At 37.4% G+C, this 15936-nt stretch overlaps 1 protein-coding gene across 5 annotated transcripts in view; it reads left to right on the forward strand.

Annotated features, from left to right (window-relative positions):
- The window catches only part of sez6b (seizure related 6 homolog b), a 160787-nt gene that overhangs the window by 102287 nt on the left and 42564 nt on the right, over positions 1 to 15936 (forward strand). For all 5 annotated transcript variants that reach the window (XR_008964231.1, XM_057350276.1, XM_057350277.1 and 2 more), the window contains exon 4: positions 10019 to 10208. Coding sequence is in view for 4 of the 5 variants with exons in the window: in XM_057350276.1 (XP_057206259.1) it covers positions 10019 to 10208 (190 nt within the window). In the remaining variant the exon portion in view is untranslated. The remainder of the gene's footprint in view (positions 1 to 10018; positions 10209 to 15936) is intronic.

Consider the following 15936-nt stretch of genomic DNA (forward strand, 5'->3'; position numbering starts at 1 on the left):
ACAGAAGCCAAGAGTCAAGAGCCCAACTAAAGCAAACACTGATCACCATAATGGTAGTTTAATCACTTGCTAATATATTTTTAGTAAAGTGAACATTATTATAATAAGTTAACTTAAGTAATGATTTTGAGTCAGCAGTACTTAATTATGATCTAAATAATTAGTAATTAATTACTAATTAAATTAGTAAAAAGTTGATCAGTAAATTTGATAAGTAAGTTCAGACAACAATTATTATTGAGTTCTACCAACTTAAAATTAAAACACTACTTTACTTAAAAATATTGATGTAATCGGTTTCCTCATATTTTTTAAGTAAAGTCAACTTATTACATTTCACAGTTCGACAGAGCCGTTGATGTTACTAATTATTTTAAGTTCAGTCTGTTGGATGTTGGATGAGCTGAACATTTTAAGTTCTCTTTACTCAAATATCAACTACACATTACTTAACTTTTTTAAGGTAATCGGTTACCTCAAAATGTTTAAGTACACTCAACTTGTCCGGGTTTACAGTGTGTGCAGCTTAATCTACAGCTGAAATTTAATAGAACTGAATAGAATAAAACTGAATTTGGGCTCCTTTTCCACAAGCTTGCATCTCCAAAACTGCCACTTTACAGGAAATGAAAAACAGCATTATTTTTTAAATAATAAGACACTGTTGTCAAAGTTGACAAGCTCTTTTCAATACGTTTAATTGGTTAAATATTCACAAAACCCACAGACAAACATGAAGGGTGACCAATAGTGATGATTTATGAAAAAAATCATGAAAAATGGCAGCGACAATATAATAAAATGCATTAAAAAAGAGCTGAGCTGACTCTAGTAACTGAAAGTAAAAGGTAAAAAATATAGATTTTTAAAAACTTTTGTTGAAACATTTTTTCCAATTTAGTTAAAATGCTGTAAAAATAGAAAAGTAATCATGCAAAGGTATACAGTATATGTGTAGGGTTTTTTTGGGGAATGGCAGATGTTTCTTGAAGTTTTGTGTCATAACTCTCTCACACACACACAAATACATGATCAATTATCTTCACACCTAACTGTGTGATATTACCTGGTCACTTTAATCAAATGAAATGACAGATTTGTTTTTTAGAGAGCATGTGAGACATTTCTCATCGGCTTTTGGAAGAACAGATGACAGTCTTCCTAGCCGTACTGGCCATGTCACGATTATAAATGTTCCCTTTTTGCTCAGGCAGACAAATCTAATGAAGAAATAGAATCAATATTTCAGTGAAATGTCAGCTTTTACTTGTCTTTTTGGGATGCTTTGATCATTTATCTTGTAGATTGCATAAACAAAGCAGATGTGGTTTGTTTTACAAAACGTACCGCAGTCAAATGTTGTTTGTTCAATATAGTATCTAATGGTTTCCAAATGGTATCAAAAATAATCTTTAACTAATATTGGGAAATGATTTTTGAAAATGACTGTCACAATTGTTCTGGTTTTAAAGCTGTTAGTTTTTTTCAATGTTGAGATTATGTAACTTTTTCTTTTCTTATAAATTATGGTGAAATGATGGACAGTGCACAGACAGAAAGAAAAAGATACAGATGATGAAATTCTGTACTTGTGTTACACATTACAACCCGAAACACTGCAGTTGTTTTGACTAAATGAAACACCTGGAGCCAAACGATAAGAGGATGATTAATCTTCAGGGAAACTTTAAAGTCAAAAAATATTTTCCAATGAAAGAAAAATTGCTGCATGAAGTATTTTTCCTGCTGACTAATATCTCTGAAGACTCCTTCAATGCCAAGATCGGAAACTCCTTCCCCCGCTAATATGAAAATATCTTAAAAGCTGAGCTCGATACTCGATACTGTACCCAAATTAACTTCATCGTTCTGTTTCCAAAGAAAATCATTATTCAACTTTCATTATGGACTGCTCACCCCTCACGCACTCTTATTTATGCTCTATGGGTAATCTCTTTTTCCATAACCCTGCCCTTGTTTTCATGTTGTCAAGATTTGCCATCCTCTGCAATTTCCCTATCGTTATTCAGCCGCATCCCATAAAACCAATTTCTGGTCGGCGTGCGGGGGGATTGCAGTGATAATGAAAAAGAAACTGGCTGAGGTGAATGTTAAAACGAGATAAGCGCCGACACAGAGTGTGTGAATGTACCGTCAGTGGGGAGGCCAGCGCTGCTCCCCCCGTGACTCTTTGTCCCTCCCGTGTGTTGAGAACAACAGTAGGGTAATTGGAAGCTGATAAAGTCTGTGCCGTATGTGTTGCGCATATTACACACATATGGAGATGCATATTTTCAGGGCTGGACGGACATTACAGTGTAGGGCTATTATGGCCTGTGTATTTGGGTTTATTTGTCACATTAATCGGAGAGAGTCACATTAGGGGGTAGCAGATTTGTTGGGCAGTGTTAATCATTTGCGGCAGAATCGCATCACATGTGATTATAATGGTTATAGTAATTTTCTAATATACAGTATATAAAACATTTGCTCAAAAGTTTCATAGCTTTCCTTTTTTAGATGAGTTTATAATGGGTGTTTTTCCTAAAATTTATATATTATACAGTATCTATTAAAGCAATAAGCCCCAAGAAGCAGTGGGTTACAATGCATTTTATAACAGCTAAGGGCGTTGTGGCACAATGCGAAGCGGAGTGCCTAAAACCCTCTTAGCTGTTATAAAATGCACTGTAACCCACTGCTTTGCGGGGCTTATTGCTTTTATAAAACGGTTATTTCATATGTGTAGCAAGGTTTCATAAAATAAAGTAAATTAAGTGATATTTAGGCTATGTAATGCGGTCAGCCGTTATAAATCGGGGTATTTTATAATGCCATAGAACTCTGCTCAGCCAATCAGAATCAAGCACCAGAACTGACCGTTTTATAAATATTTATAACCCACTGCTTCTTGGGGCTTATTGCTTTAATAGACGTTTCAGCAGCAACAACATAAACATTATATGGACCAAACTTAACTTCACTGTTGGTTCAACATTAAAAAATAAGTTACCTGGTTGAGTTAATTTAACTTAAAAATATTAGTTAACTGAATTAATTTGATGCAAAATTGTGTTGACTAATATTTTGAAGGCAACCAGGTAACTTATTTTCTTATATATTTATAATATATTTTTAACAGTGTTTTGGTAGACCTCCGCAAAGATTCAATAACTGTTGAGTAGTTTTCATTTGATGTAAAACAATTATATATATATATATATATTTATTTACTGTATATATATATATATAGTTATATTATAAGCAAACAATGACTGAAAGTTTACTTCGGGCCAGGCTCCTGCATCTGATAAAACCGCCTATAAATGGAAATTAAAAGCAAGTAATTCGGTGAAGAATTGTGCTTATTTTTTATTTGTTTATGAAGCGCATTTTTTGATTCCAGATTATTAAATGAAGACTTGGTATTTAGTGTTACTGTTTTATTGTTCAGATCTCTTCTGAAACCCTGGAGATTCATGTGAGGTCACTAGAATTTTTTTACTGGAGAAAAACATAAAAAGCAGGAGACTTCCCTATTTTCTCTCAATGTCATAACTCCTTCATAACTCCTTTGGGGAAACGGTCGATGTTTAAAATAGATCTCATTTTCCCCCTTATTAAACTATATAGTCACTTTTCACTCTTTGCAAATCATGAGAAACAAAAAAAGTAATTTATTGTTATTTGACTATTGCATAGTTTTTATATAACAGTTGCAAGAACATTCATAACTTTTAAACAACGTTTCGATTCCCATTTTTGTCCCCTCTTTCCCCGAAGGCCCTGACCGCAAATCACTGCTCATTTGTGACTTCTCTTTCTGATGCATAATGAGAGCATTTCTCGTTCAGTGCTCTCGTTTTTAGCTGTTATTCACAGAGGTTCTCTTCCTGTCCACTCCTGTGGTTGGCCGGGTCTGTGAGAATCTTTCGAATAACATTAGTATTCACAGTGCCTGCTCGTCGTGGATTATTGAGGTGCGTGAACAGAATGAAAAATAATGAGTGTCATCTTTGTATGCCGTGACAAAAGATTCTCCCCGTCAGCGAGTGTTAATCTCATGACTGACTCTGGGTCTGCATGGACGGTGCTTTATTAAGGAAGGTCATATGATGGGTGGAGGACATGTCTGATTTCTGGCACATTGGTATATGCGCTGTACGAGGCTTGTCTTTTCTTCAGTAATATGTGAGGGGAGAGGTATGAGAGAGATAAGGGCCGTCAGAGCTGGAGTCCATCTGCGGATTTTCACACGGCTGTCAGATGGATTGCCTAGGTATGGCCCCTCCAGATGGCACAGATGGGTCTCTACATCTCTTCTACACTTGAGGCGCCCCTAAATATAGTACTTGTGCCCTGATCTCTCACTGCGATCAGGGTGACTCTCTTCCTCTATCCACACCTATGGCCCAGATCCATACTGCTAAGCAGAGTGTAAGAGTGCTACATCATTTCCTGTTTACTCTTAATTGCAGGCTTTAATTAGCAGTCTGAATACTCTGTCCTCTCTCTCTCTCTCTCTCTCTCTCCGCTCGCTCTCATGCCTCCTGAGGAATGGACCCTGCTAATTAGGGGAGATTTTCTTCCTTCCTCTTATCCTAGAGAATTGGAGCCATGGGATTGGATGAACAGAAAGCGGCAGGCAATGAGAGAGAAAGAGTCCCAACACAGAGGGCTTTTGGGGGTGTTCTATTCTTATACAGAGAAGGGAGGGAGGGAATATTCGGCTATTACATTCCGACTTAGGTTTGTATAGGGGAGAAGCTCCTTGAGAATTCACTAAGTGAATTAAATACGCAAGCAAATTCGGTCAAATAGAAAAATCCATAGTCATTTTAAACCCTGTTTTTATAAACAAACGGGTTAATATTAGGGAATAATTATACATAATATAATTATACAAAAACAACTTGTACTTTCACCTAAATTCCCTTACATGCCTAAACCCCAAATGAATATCAATCTGTTAATACAGGTTGACTAGAGACAAAAATAAACAAACATTATTGCTACTATTGTAGTTGCAAAAACAAATAAATCTTTTTTTTAATTTACAAAAATCATGTTTTTTATTATGTTTTAATTGTGTTTTATTGTATTAGTTAGCTGTATGTTTTGAGATATTACTTAAAACAACCCAACTGCTGTTTGATTGATATTTATTGGAATGCACAATAAAAACATAATTTTCCAACATTTTTTGCCAATGAACTCTTCAAATATATATGTATGAGCAGTTGACAGACTAATATGGAAATTGTGGTGTGATAACAAAAATTTTGAAAAAAAGGAAAAAAGAACATAAATCCCTCTTGCTATTTTATATGATAAATATACATATAAATATTAATAATATAAAACAATGTCATATCAGTGGTTTGTTTTCTAAGTTTTGCTATGTCACACCATAGGACACATGTATGATTTATTCATCAACTACCCATATATGTTATATGCTCAATGAAAATAGAAATCAATAGAAATGTTGGAAATGGAGGGTACTGTGTTTGCAAGTGACTTACAGCCCCAGATAAGACAAAAAAGGTGTAATGTAGCTGTTAAAGATATTCTGTAAATACAGTATATTGTATATTGTTTACATGGTATTATTTGCAATTTGATGAGTAAGTGGTGACCACTTTATATCATATCATGATTGTCATCTGATGTCCTTGTTGGGAGAGCTTGGAGGCATGTGTGACCCACATAAGCAGTGATGTGCACACCCGTGAATGTCATGAATGCTGTACTGAGACTTTTCAATGATGTTACAGAGTTTCCGTGTATTTGCTGGTGTTGTTCAAAGATGCCTTGATGCTGAATGCACTCATCGATTTGTTCTGCACTTCGGACGATGCAGTACACTGATCCTAGATGGATTTCATTTTCACATTGAAATGCTTTTAAAGTAGCCTCGATATTTGTCAGTCTGTTAACATTCGTGCAGTGTGGTATGCGTATGTGTGTGTGCAAGTGTGCATTAGAAAGACTTTTTTGGTCCACCGCTCTCTCTCACTCAGATCTCAAGGGTGACCCACGCAAATAAAGCAACTTGTTCTGATGCGTCATTTCAACTTTTCTATTTTTTGATTGCTGTAACAGGACATCTGATTCAGTACAGTGCAGGAAGAAGAGTCCAGAGCTGGAGTTTTTTTTAACTCATAGCTGAAGGTTTTTTTTGTTAATTCTCTGTTAATGTGACTCAGCATGTATCTCTAATTAACCATCTTCCTGCCCTTAGAGTGCTGATACAGTCACTGTATGTGTGAGACTCTCTTAGGCCGTGTTCACACTTGACTTCTTTTCTGACAAGAAAAAGTTGACAATGGCACTTTTTTTTGTAAAAAAAAAAAACGCTTGCAGCGTTTGGTTACAAATAGCAGCCGGCAATTTAGAGGCAGCATTTGTGCACGAAGGTAGCTAAGAGAGACAGGCTTCATAGGTAGCATAACAGAATTCTATTTGAATTATAAACAAAGAGCGTCTTTGCAATAACTAATCTCATATTTAAAAACTACAATACTAATTTATCACTAGAAATGCTATCAAACGTTATTGAAAGTGAAAATTAAACTTACATTTATACAAAACTATGCTACAACGGGCGTTTCGGCCGCCATTTTATTTTTTCGAGCTTGAGCCTTCTCGACCAATCACGTTTCTCATGTGTTGTTATGGAAACAACAGGTCATTGGTTAGCTGTGAAAACGGTGCTTGACGTAGGGCGTTTTTATTTTCTCAACCTCAAAAGACGCACTGAGCTGCAGAAATAGACGCTGGAGCTCAGGACTTTTTTGAAAACACGGTTTACTCCGTGTATAAAAACAGACGCTAGCAGCTTCAAAAAAGAAGTAAAGTGTGAACACGGCCTGCATATAGCCCACACTGCAGCTAAATCTGGATATAATTTAGGTTTAGGCTTAAAGGTCCAGTGTATGAAATTTAGCAGCATCTAGCGACGAGGTTGCACTATGAAGCACTATGGTGGCTGATACAGGACTAAGATGTCATCACGTTTTGCTGAAGGAGATAACATATTTATGAAACGTGCCCTGTAGAGCAGTTTGTCCGTTTAGGGCTACTGTAGAAACCAAATAGTGAATTCCATGTAAGGCGACATGCGGTGTATGTAGACAGAAATAGCTCATTCTAAGGTAATAAATACATAACGCTTCATTATGTAAGGTCTTTATATACCTCTGAAAACATAGTTACAGTATGCATATTGCATTTCTGTCAATAGATCCTCAAAAAAATTACACATTGGACCTATAATCTTGTTCTGTATACTCATAAGGAATTTACAGGCATGACAACTGAGTTCACCTCCTGAAAATTCATTGTGCTGCGTTTTTTAATAGCAAAATAGGCTTTAGTTACGTAAGACCTATAATCAATGATTTTCTACTAGTCGAATAAAGGTGGACAAAAATCTGCAAGATGTGAGTGCAAAATGTTCAGTTAATACTCAAATTTCTGTTAATCTATATTTCACATTTCTGTTTATGTGTAATGTCCCTTTAAGGCATATGGGTCCTCCGGGCAGGCCTGAAGTGCAGAGATAATTGATGTAATTTCCCTTTATTCTAAACCTGTCTGTTGTTCTCTGTGTTAAAAGCAACAAATGTGTTAATCAACACTGACCCAGAATGACTCCACAGTTGCACGTTTACATGCCAACCTCAGTGTTTGACTGACAGTCGTGTTTATGCGAGGGATTACATGCGTGGGGTAGACACACGGGCCCGGTGCCAACGCAAATTGGATTATGGCGAGCAATATTCTGGAAACATTTTATTATCCGAGGGCTTTTAGTGTAATGTGATTACTTTGTAATGCACTTTTGTTTTATAGACTGCTTCAGCACATCGCGGCTCTGGCTTTATTAAGCGTGAATTTATTCCTGAAGCGTGCATCCTCAGGTTGTCACCTGTTGCTTTCACAGCACTCGGGGACCTTGGGTTTGATCTAATCGTGATTTTCTAGCAAACCTGATTTAAATTCCATACCACGGATGGATTTAAATTGTTGTGCTTTTAAGAAATACTTTCGTGATTGTAAACTATAGTGCCATTATTTTGTGCTGATGGTCAGACTTTCTATCTATAAGGAGTTCTGTGCGTCTAGATTGAGGGCGACGGGTACATGACAATGTGGGTCCTCATTAACCCGTTTCTAGCTAGGGTCCCTACTTAGGTCACATTCATTTGCCTGCATCTGATTAAAGACACTTTCATTAACCGAGAAGAGCATGGGGCACATTCCAGTTGATCCCAGATCAGCCACGGTGGCACTTTTTCGCACAAGTTGAACAGATCTGACTTTTTCATTCGACATGGCTGTAATTATTCTTCAGACGCCCACTATTTTACTCTGGTCTATGTCACGACTTTCTCCCACACTGCTGTATGGGGTATTGGCTCATGCAATTGTTGACTAAAGGGGAAAACGGGCAGAAGGAGAAGTAATGGGTAGCTGTGGCTTTCTATTAGTGACAGGTGAGGATATGCACGCTGGCTTTCGACAGACGGGAGATTGTCCGTGGTGCAATTACTATGCACCTTGGCAGAAAGACAGGCCAACAGCATTATGAGTGCAGTCGGTGTGGCAGAATATGTCACCTCGATACCATCTCAGCGTATTCAAAAACATGTCAGTCTGTTCGACTGGTTTTTGTGTGGGGGTATTGTCCAAAGTTTTCCATGTGACTTCCCTGTCCTATGACTCTTCCATAAAATCACTTGGCATGCTTTTTAAATAGCAAATGGACTTTAGTTATCATTCTAGAACACAGACACACTCAATACAATATGTGACCCTGCCTGTGAAGACCCAGCCAAATTCATTTTTTCTACATAAAGTCATCATATATAATGTAAAGAACATCTGTGAAATTATGTAATTATCTTAAATATTGTCTGAGTAAGGTCATGTTAAAGGTTGAAATCCTGTTAAAATTAATGTTTTTGAAATAAAACTTTGATGCTTGTTTTCTCAAAATTAGATTATGAGACTTTAGCCTGGTTTTCACAGGCAGGGTCACATGTTCTAGAGCAGGGGTGTCCAAAGTCAGTCCTGGAGGGCCGGTGTCCTGCAAAGTTTAGCTTCAACCCTAATCAAACACACCTGAACAGCTAATCACGGTCTCACAAAGCAGACTAGAAACTTCCAAACAGGTGTGTTGAGCCAAGTTGGAGCTAAACTCTGCAGGACAGTGGCCCTCCAGGACCGAGATTGGACACCCCTGTTCTAGAGTATGGCATAACTAGAAAGCTGTATATTTGTTATGTCATGATTCTGCCTCTCTTGTCATGCTTTTTGAGCCTTGAGGCAGAATTAGGACAGACCCACGTGTTTCATGTGGAGAGAGGTATTTTTGGCCCTATGGCTTGCCATAAACTCTCTCCAGTCTCGTCTCTGTTCCCGCCCTCTCGTCTCCTCATTATTGCTCATTTATTGTTTCATGCCCCACAGCTGTCCCCCTCTTGATTTGATCCCTTTATAATGCCCTTCTGTTTTCTGTCCTGTGCTGGTTCATTTTAATTCGTGTGGTGTAGTTCCTGTGTCTTGTTCAGTTCAGTTCAGTTTAGTCTAGTTTAGTATAAATCAAAAATATTTGAATAAAGTCAAGTGTCAATGTTCACAGTAATATGATATAAATAAATAAATGCAGATGGATGTTCGAATGTACTGAAGATGGGTTTATACCCGAACTAGTTTTGCTGCATATTGCACATTTTGCACTTTTCTGTTTGGGGCTTCTGCATAATAAATAATTGTAAGGTTTTTGCTGTTCCACTACTCGTTTTGTTCTTTTGTCTTATTTAAAATAATTTGAAGCATTTAACTAAATGCTGAACTGTTTAGAGTTAACATTTTCGGTCTGTTTTATCGTGAGAAACAGTATTGCATATGTATATGTAACACACGTTGAAAGCCTCAGCTCTCCTTTAATGTGGTCTATTTAACAATGTCCTCTTCTCCTTCTTTCCTCTTCATCTCTTGCATCATCAAGATGATGAACGTGAGCCTGGTTGAAGGAGACATGGTCCGATTCGAAGACCTGGGTGGTCGGGAGCCTTCTGTGCTGGCTAATGAGTCCATCTTGCTGAAAGGTCTGGTGGTACGCAGCTGGAGCAACCAAATCTCCATCCAATACCGAAGCCAGCAACCTCAATCCAGCTTCTTACTGCTGCGTTACCAAGGTGAGACGTCCTACATGTTAACCTCTAAACATCTGCCTAATCCACTTCTTGCTAATTGCGTCTATGCCAGCATCTCGGGCTGGCACAGCTCCAGAGCTTCAGACAAACCTGTTTATGAGTGTACACTTACTGATTAGATTGGCACGAACGATTAGGAGCCGGGGAGTAGGGAGCTCTCAATCATTGCTTTCCATTAGGAGAGCCTCTCTGCGCATTGAAGGGGAAACACTCCTTGTTATCTCATGTCAACATAATATGCTCATGTTAGCCTGAAAATGACAGCTGCTGTCAATAGGCCACATAATTACATCAGAAAATGACTTGGATAATTCTCTGCTAATAGTCTTTTAACAGAGTCATCAAAATGAGATTGGCATTACAGGAAAGGTTACTGAGCACAGATGCGTCCCGTTATTTATCCTTCATTGTGCCGGGCATGACAAATGATTGTATACAGATGAATTCTTTTTGTTTCTGGGGGCTAATGAACTGTGACAGGTTTGCAGTAAAGTATTAGCATTGTTGCCTGCCGAAGAAGAAAGTCATTTACCCACCCATGCCTGTGTTTCTGTATCTTTATGGGTGTGTGTGGGGGTAATCGATGGCATTCGGCCTTCTAATGGTTCAGATTCACATTCTCCTTTTAGATCCATGACCGATCATCCATCAGGGCTAGACAGCACATCTTTTATAATGGCTTTCTGTTTCTTAAAGAGCAGGTTTCAAGGTTTTTGTAAGTGTCCTAATGTTGTATTAGAGTCCCCAACAACATGTTCAAATGCATCAAAGGTAAAAAAAAACGGTGCTATTTTCTTAAAATAAGCATTTACTATCTATCCATTTCTCAAAGATCCCTAAACGATTCCTCCGAAGCTGTTCAAATGTTCCGCTTCTCTAAGCTCCTCCCTACCGCGAGTCCAGTGTGCTCCGATTGGCCAACTGGCCCAATCAGTTGTGATTGGTGTTTCTTCATACACTGCGTGTCAGAAACGAAACGCCCATTACCACAGTTCTTATCTCAGGAAGGTTTTTGTAAACAAAGACGCTGTGTGTAAAAATGGCATCAGTATTACCATATCACAAGTTTTTATCTTCATAAACTTATCTTCATAAACCATTCAGACTATTGTTTTCTGTTGATCTTTTTTCGTCATAGCTGTGGGAGAACAACAACGGCTCTATCCAAAAGTTGATCATTACTTTGATTATACAGAGAGGAGTAACTGAGCAAGTTAGCGAGAGCTTCCAAACATAATGCACACATCTTTACATAATAATAAAAACGATATAGTGCTGCAGTCCGATTTTAAAATAATGACAAGCAAACCGTTTTGTTTGAAGGGGATCGTGACCACAGCTAAACTTTGCACACTTGACAAAACCATAATGTGAGACACGTTAGCAAAGTGCTACCGTGACTAAACGATAAAGGGATACAGTTTGTACAATACTACGACATGTAGAACGACAACAGTCTACACTAACCGCCACATTATTAGGTAAGAGTTGGATTATTAAAACTGTAAACTTATACGTTGTTTACCTGGAAACCTACGTTACACACTGAAATGCCGGTAATTTTATGAGATTCATGAAACCTGCTCTTTAACAAAACTTCCAGTTAGTTTCTCGGTTGGTCCTGCTTTCCCTGTTTCTGGTTCAATTTCATGTGCTCCGGCTGTTAGACCGGGTAGATGTGCACACGCAAGAGCAGCTAATTTTGCTGCTGGGTTTACACTTGCCTTGGCAATGATACAACAGGAAGGGAGGGATGAAAAGCAGAGAGCAAGGATTCTGGTGAACTGTAATGGCTAGGGATGTAACAATATAAAAATCTAACTGTACGATATTACCTCGGTATAAAGCCCACTGTACTATATTTATTGCAATATTTAAAATGACAAATGATGACTTGGAAACGTGCCATAAGCATCCTATTTTCTTTATCCTCTAATCATAACTGTTGCTTAGAGGTATGAGTTATGAGATGGGTCAAATGACCTAGAAATCCCTTTTATAAAATAAATGGTTGTTATTGCATTAAATGAGAAAGTGAGAGGCATTACACTTTTTTATATAACTTTGACAATGTTTTAAATATGTACATATATATATATATATATACAAGACAATACATTACCAGAGGTGGGTAGTAACGCGATACATTTACTTCGTTACATTTACTTGAGTAACATTTGGGAAAATATGTACTTTTAAAGTAAAATTAAAAGTGGGTACTTTTACTTTTACTTGAGTATATTTCTAGAAAATCTGTACTTTTACTTCGTTACACTGCGTGACGTTCCTTCGTTACTTCATTTTAAAATATGCATTATAAAATGCGTTGTTTATTTCCAAGGTTGTCGTCTCTTTTTACGGCCATTCCCGAGTGATTGATTCTTTTCAGTCGATTCTTCTGAAAGCATTAATTGAACAATGGGCAAAACTGTTTGAAGGCTCACGGAAACTTGTTGATGGGCGTGTGGTTCACTGTTTACTGTATGTTTACAAGTAAGAGCTTTTCACAACACACCCGTGTGATACAACATGAGAAAGCATGAGTTTGGTCTAAAATCAGTTTGTATTTCATACAAGAGAGCACTAAGTAACTAAGTAACTAGCTACTTGAGTAGTTTTTTCATTGCATACTTTTTTACTTTTACTAGAGTCATTTTTAAAATAGTGACTTTTACTTGAGTAACAATTTCTCTAGTTACTTGTACTTTTACTTGAGTAAAGATTTTGGCTACTCTACCCACCTCTGTACATTACAATCTAAGGTAAAAAGGAACAAAAAATTTAGAAACATTTGCATCCAGGTGGATGCTGCACATTGGTGGTGGTTGAGGAGATTCCCCCTTCCATGTTAAGCACTTTGAGTGTCCAGAAAAGCGCTATATAAATGTAACAAATTATTATGTCAGTCAAACAGTATGTTACTGAAACTTTTGTAGTGTCTCCCTACTGCACTGCACAGCACAGATAATTGTTATTCAACCTATATTCATTAAGATGTGAATTAATTTTATAAAGGATAAGGCAGCTCTTTCTATAAGGAATCATTTTTATTCTATTTTCTTTCTGTGTCATTCTCTCAGGATCTCCTCCCTTCTGTGTGAATCTTTGTTAATTTTCTCTCTATAGATCAGTGTGCTCTCTCTTCCATTAAATTTTCTCCCTCTATTCTTTCTGTCTCAAGAAGTCTCAAGTATCAAATTTTATTTCTTACAACATTACATATTCTGCAAAAACATCAGAAAAATTTTAATTAATGTAACTTTTAAATTTGAGAACACCTCAAATGATCAAAAATGAAAAATAAATGAGTTAAACAATTACTATTAAATTATTTAAAACGCTTCTTAAAAAGACCTTGTCCTCTTGTGTGACAGTACAGTTGTCATACCATTGGACTGTCATGAAACTCTATAATAACAAGCAAGAACACTAAACACTAGACAAGAACACTAAACACTAGACAAGAACACTAAACAGGGTATAAACATAAAAAGTGCTACGAGAGGCAAAACAAAACCAAGTCCAAAATAAAACACTGAGAATAATCCAAACGAGACAAGGCAGGAACAAGTTAACTGTCATGGTCCTGCCTTCTTGTTCATGATTTTCTAGTCTTGGGGCAGGATCGTGACAGATCCCTTATGTTTAGTGTGAGAAGCCATGGGGTGTTTATCTTTTGATATTCCATGTGCCTTCTCGTGTCTTGTCATTGGCCCTGCCCCCCTCGTTTCCTGTATTGTTTCCCGGCCGTGTTTCATTACCCTCACCTGCCCTGTGTTAATTATCCTTTGTTTATTTCCCCATAAAAGATCCTCATGTTTCATTGTCCTGTGCTCGGTGATTGTTTGTGCTTATGTGCCTGCGTTTGTGTAGCCTCGTGCTCGCGTCCTCGTCTTGCCTCGTCCTGATATCTGACCCCTAAAGTGAGTGTTAGTTTTGCCTTAGTTCTGTTTTGCCCCATTGCGGGAAGTTTTTCTTTGTCATTTGCAAAAGTCTTTTATTATTTGTGGCTGTTTCCCCCATCGAGGGTTTTTGTTTTATTAAAGTCTTTTTGTGTTATCCCTTCATCTCTGTCTGCACTTGGGTTCTGTCCACCACCGCCGTGACAGGTAACCAGATGACTTGGACTAAATAGGCAATAGTACAATAACGCAATGCACGGGACAGAGAACACGAGGGCCTTAAATGGGGAGACTAATAAGAGGCAATAACACTGGGCAGGTGAAGGGAATGAAACACTAACAGGGAGATTACACGGGGCAGGTGAGGGGCAAGAAACATGACGAGATGACAGAGAAACAAGGGGCCGGGGCCAAGGTACGCGACAGGAGGACACGTGGCGCAAAGTCAAAACAAAGGCCACATGTCTCCACACAAAACACAACAAGCACAAAAGACATAGTACTGTCACGACTCTCCACAGAACTAGAAAACTCATGACTCAAGAAGGACAGAATCATGACATTGGACATTATCCGTCACACCAGTGGACATTATCTGTCACACCGGTGAACAATATCTGTCACACCGAATGACGTTTCAGTCTTTTGTCACAGCTAATGACCTTGCTGTTTCTAGCTATCCTGTCAATAGCAGTTAGCAAGAATTATTTGCATAATCTTCCATGAGTATGTAGTTTAACATATCGTTTTTTAATAAAAAATATAATTTCGGGGTGTCACACCAAAGGACAACTTAACACTTTTATAGTGGTTCCAAAAAAGTGAAATATTTGAACAATTTTGAGACAAAAACTTACCATCTAAACACGTCATGTGCCTCACAGGGGCTTCGGTAACATGATCTTGAATGGGGTATTTTTAGCAAATTAATGTTGTTTGTGGATTTGCCAGATTTAAAATCAGGATCTGGTGTCACTCCAGAGGACATGGTTTTCAGTGACAAAATGTGTCAAGTTCCTATACGCTTTTAGAAATGTATGGATGAGAAAAAAGATTGCCATGTACTAAAATAAGCACTAAAATTATGCCTGGTGTATTTATTAACATTCTTATGCTTTTCTTTTTAATTTCTTTAAAAGTTTTAATTTACTGAACCATGCTTGAGACAGTCACACCATAGGACAATTTTGAGATTTGGCTCAAAATTTAAAAACATCTAACAACAAAGCAGTTTTATAACAACAGGTCCATGTAAGATAAAGATGCTTAACCATTTACTGCATTTTAAGTAATGACAATGCTAATCATATTAATTTTTAACTTGTGTTACAGTGAAAATGCCATGTCATGTCAACAACCCATTTTTTTCATACATTGATTTATTTTCATATTTGTGGTTATAATTTTTAAATATTTCTGCTGTTCTGTTTGTTTAGAAACATATACAGTTATTATAATTTTGTTTTCAGTTATACTGTATTTTTGTTAATTTTAGTTCAGTTTTAAGCAATTTGGTTATGTCCTTTTGTCACAAATCATTTTATGATTCATTAATAGAGATGGACCAATATATCAGACAATAATTGGTATTGGTCAATAAAAGTAATTTTATCAGCTATCAAGCGTGATTTCTTTCATTGTGCAACGTGACATGCACCTTATTACAAAACACTGGTACACAATTCGGATGCATTGTCTCATACCGCCGCTATATTTTTCCTCTTTGGTTGAGCTGAGCTCCCGCGTCCCTCCCGTAGCCTACCTGTCTCGTTCCCCACACTTTTGAGAGAACTGGTCCAGTCCTTGAG

This window comes from Triplophysa rosa, linkage group LG14 (assembly GCF_024868665.1).
Source record: "Triplophysa rosa linkage group LG14, Trosa_1v2, whole genome shotgun sequence".
NCBI classification, from domain to species: domain Eukaryota; kingdom Metazoa; phylum Chordata; class Actinopteri; order Cypriniformes; family Nemacheilidae; genus Triplophysa; species Triplophysa rosa.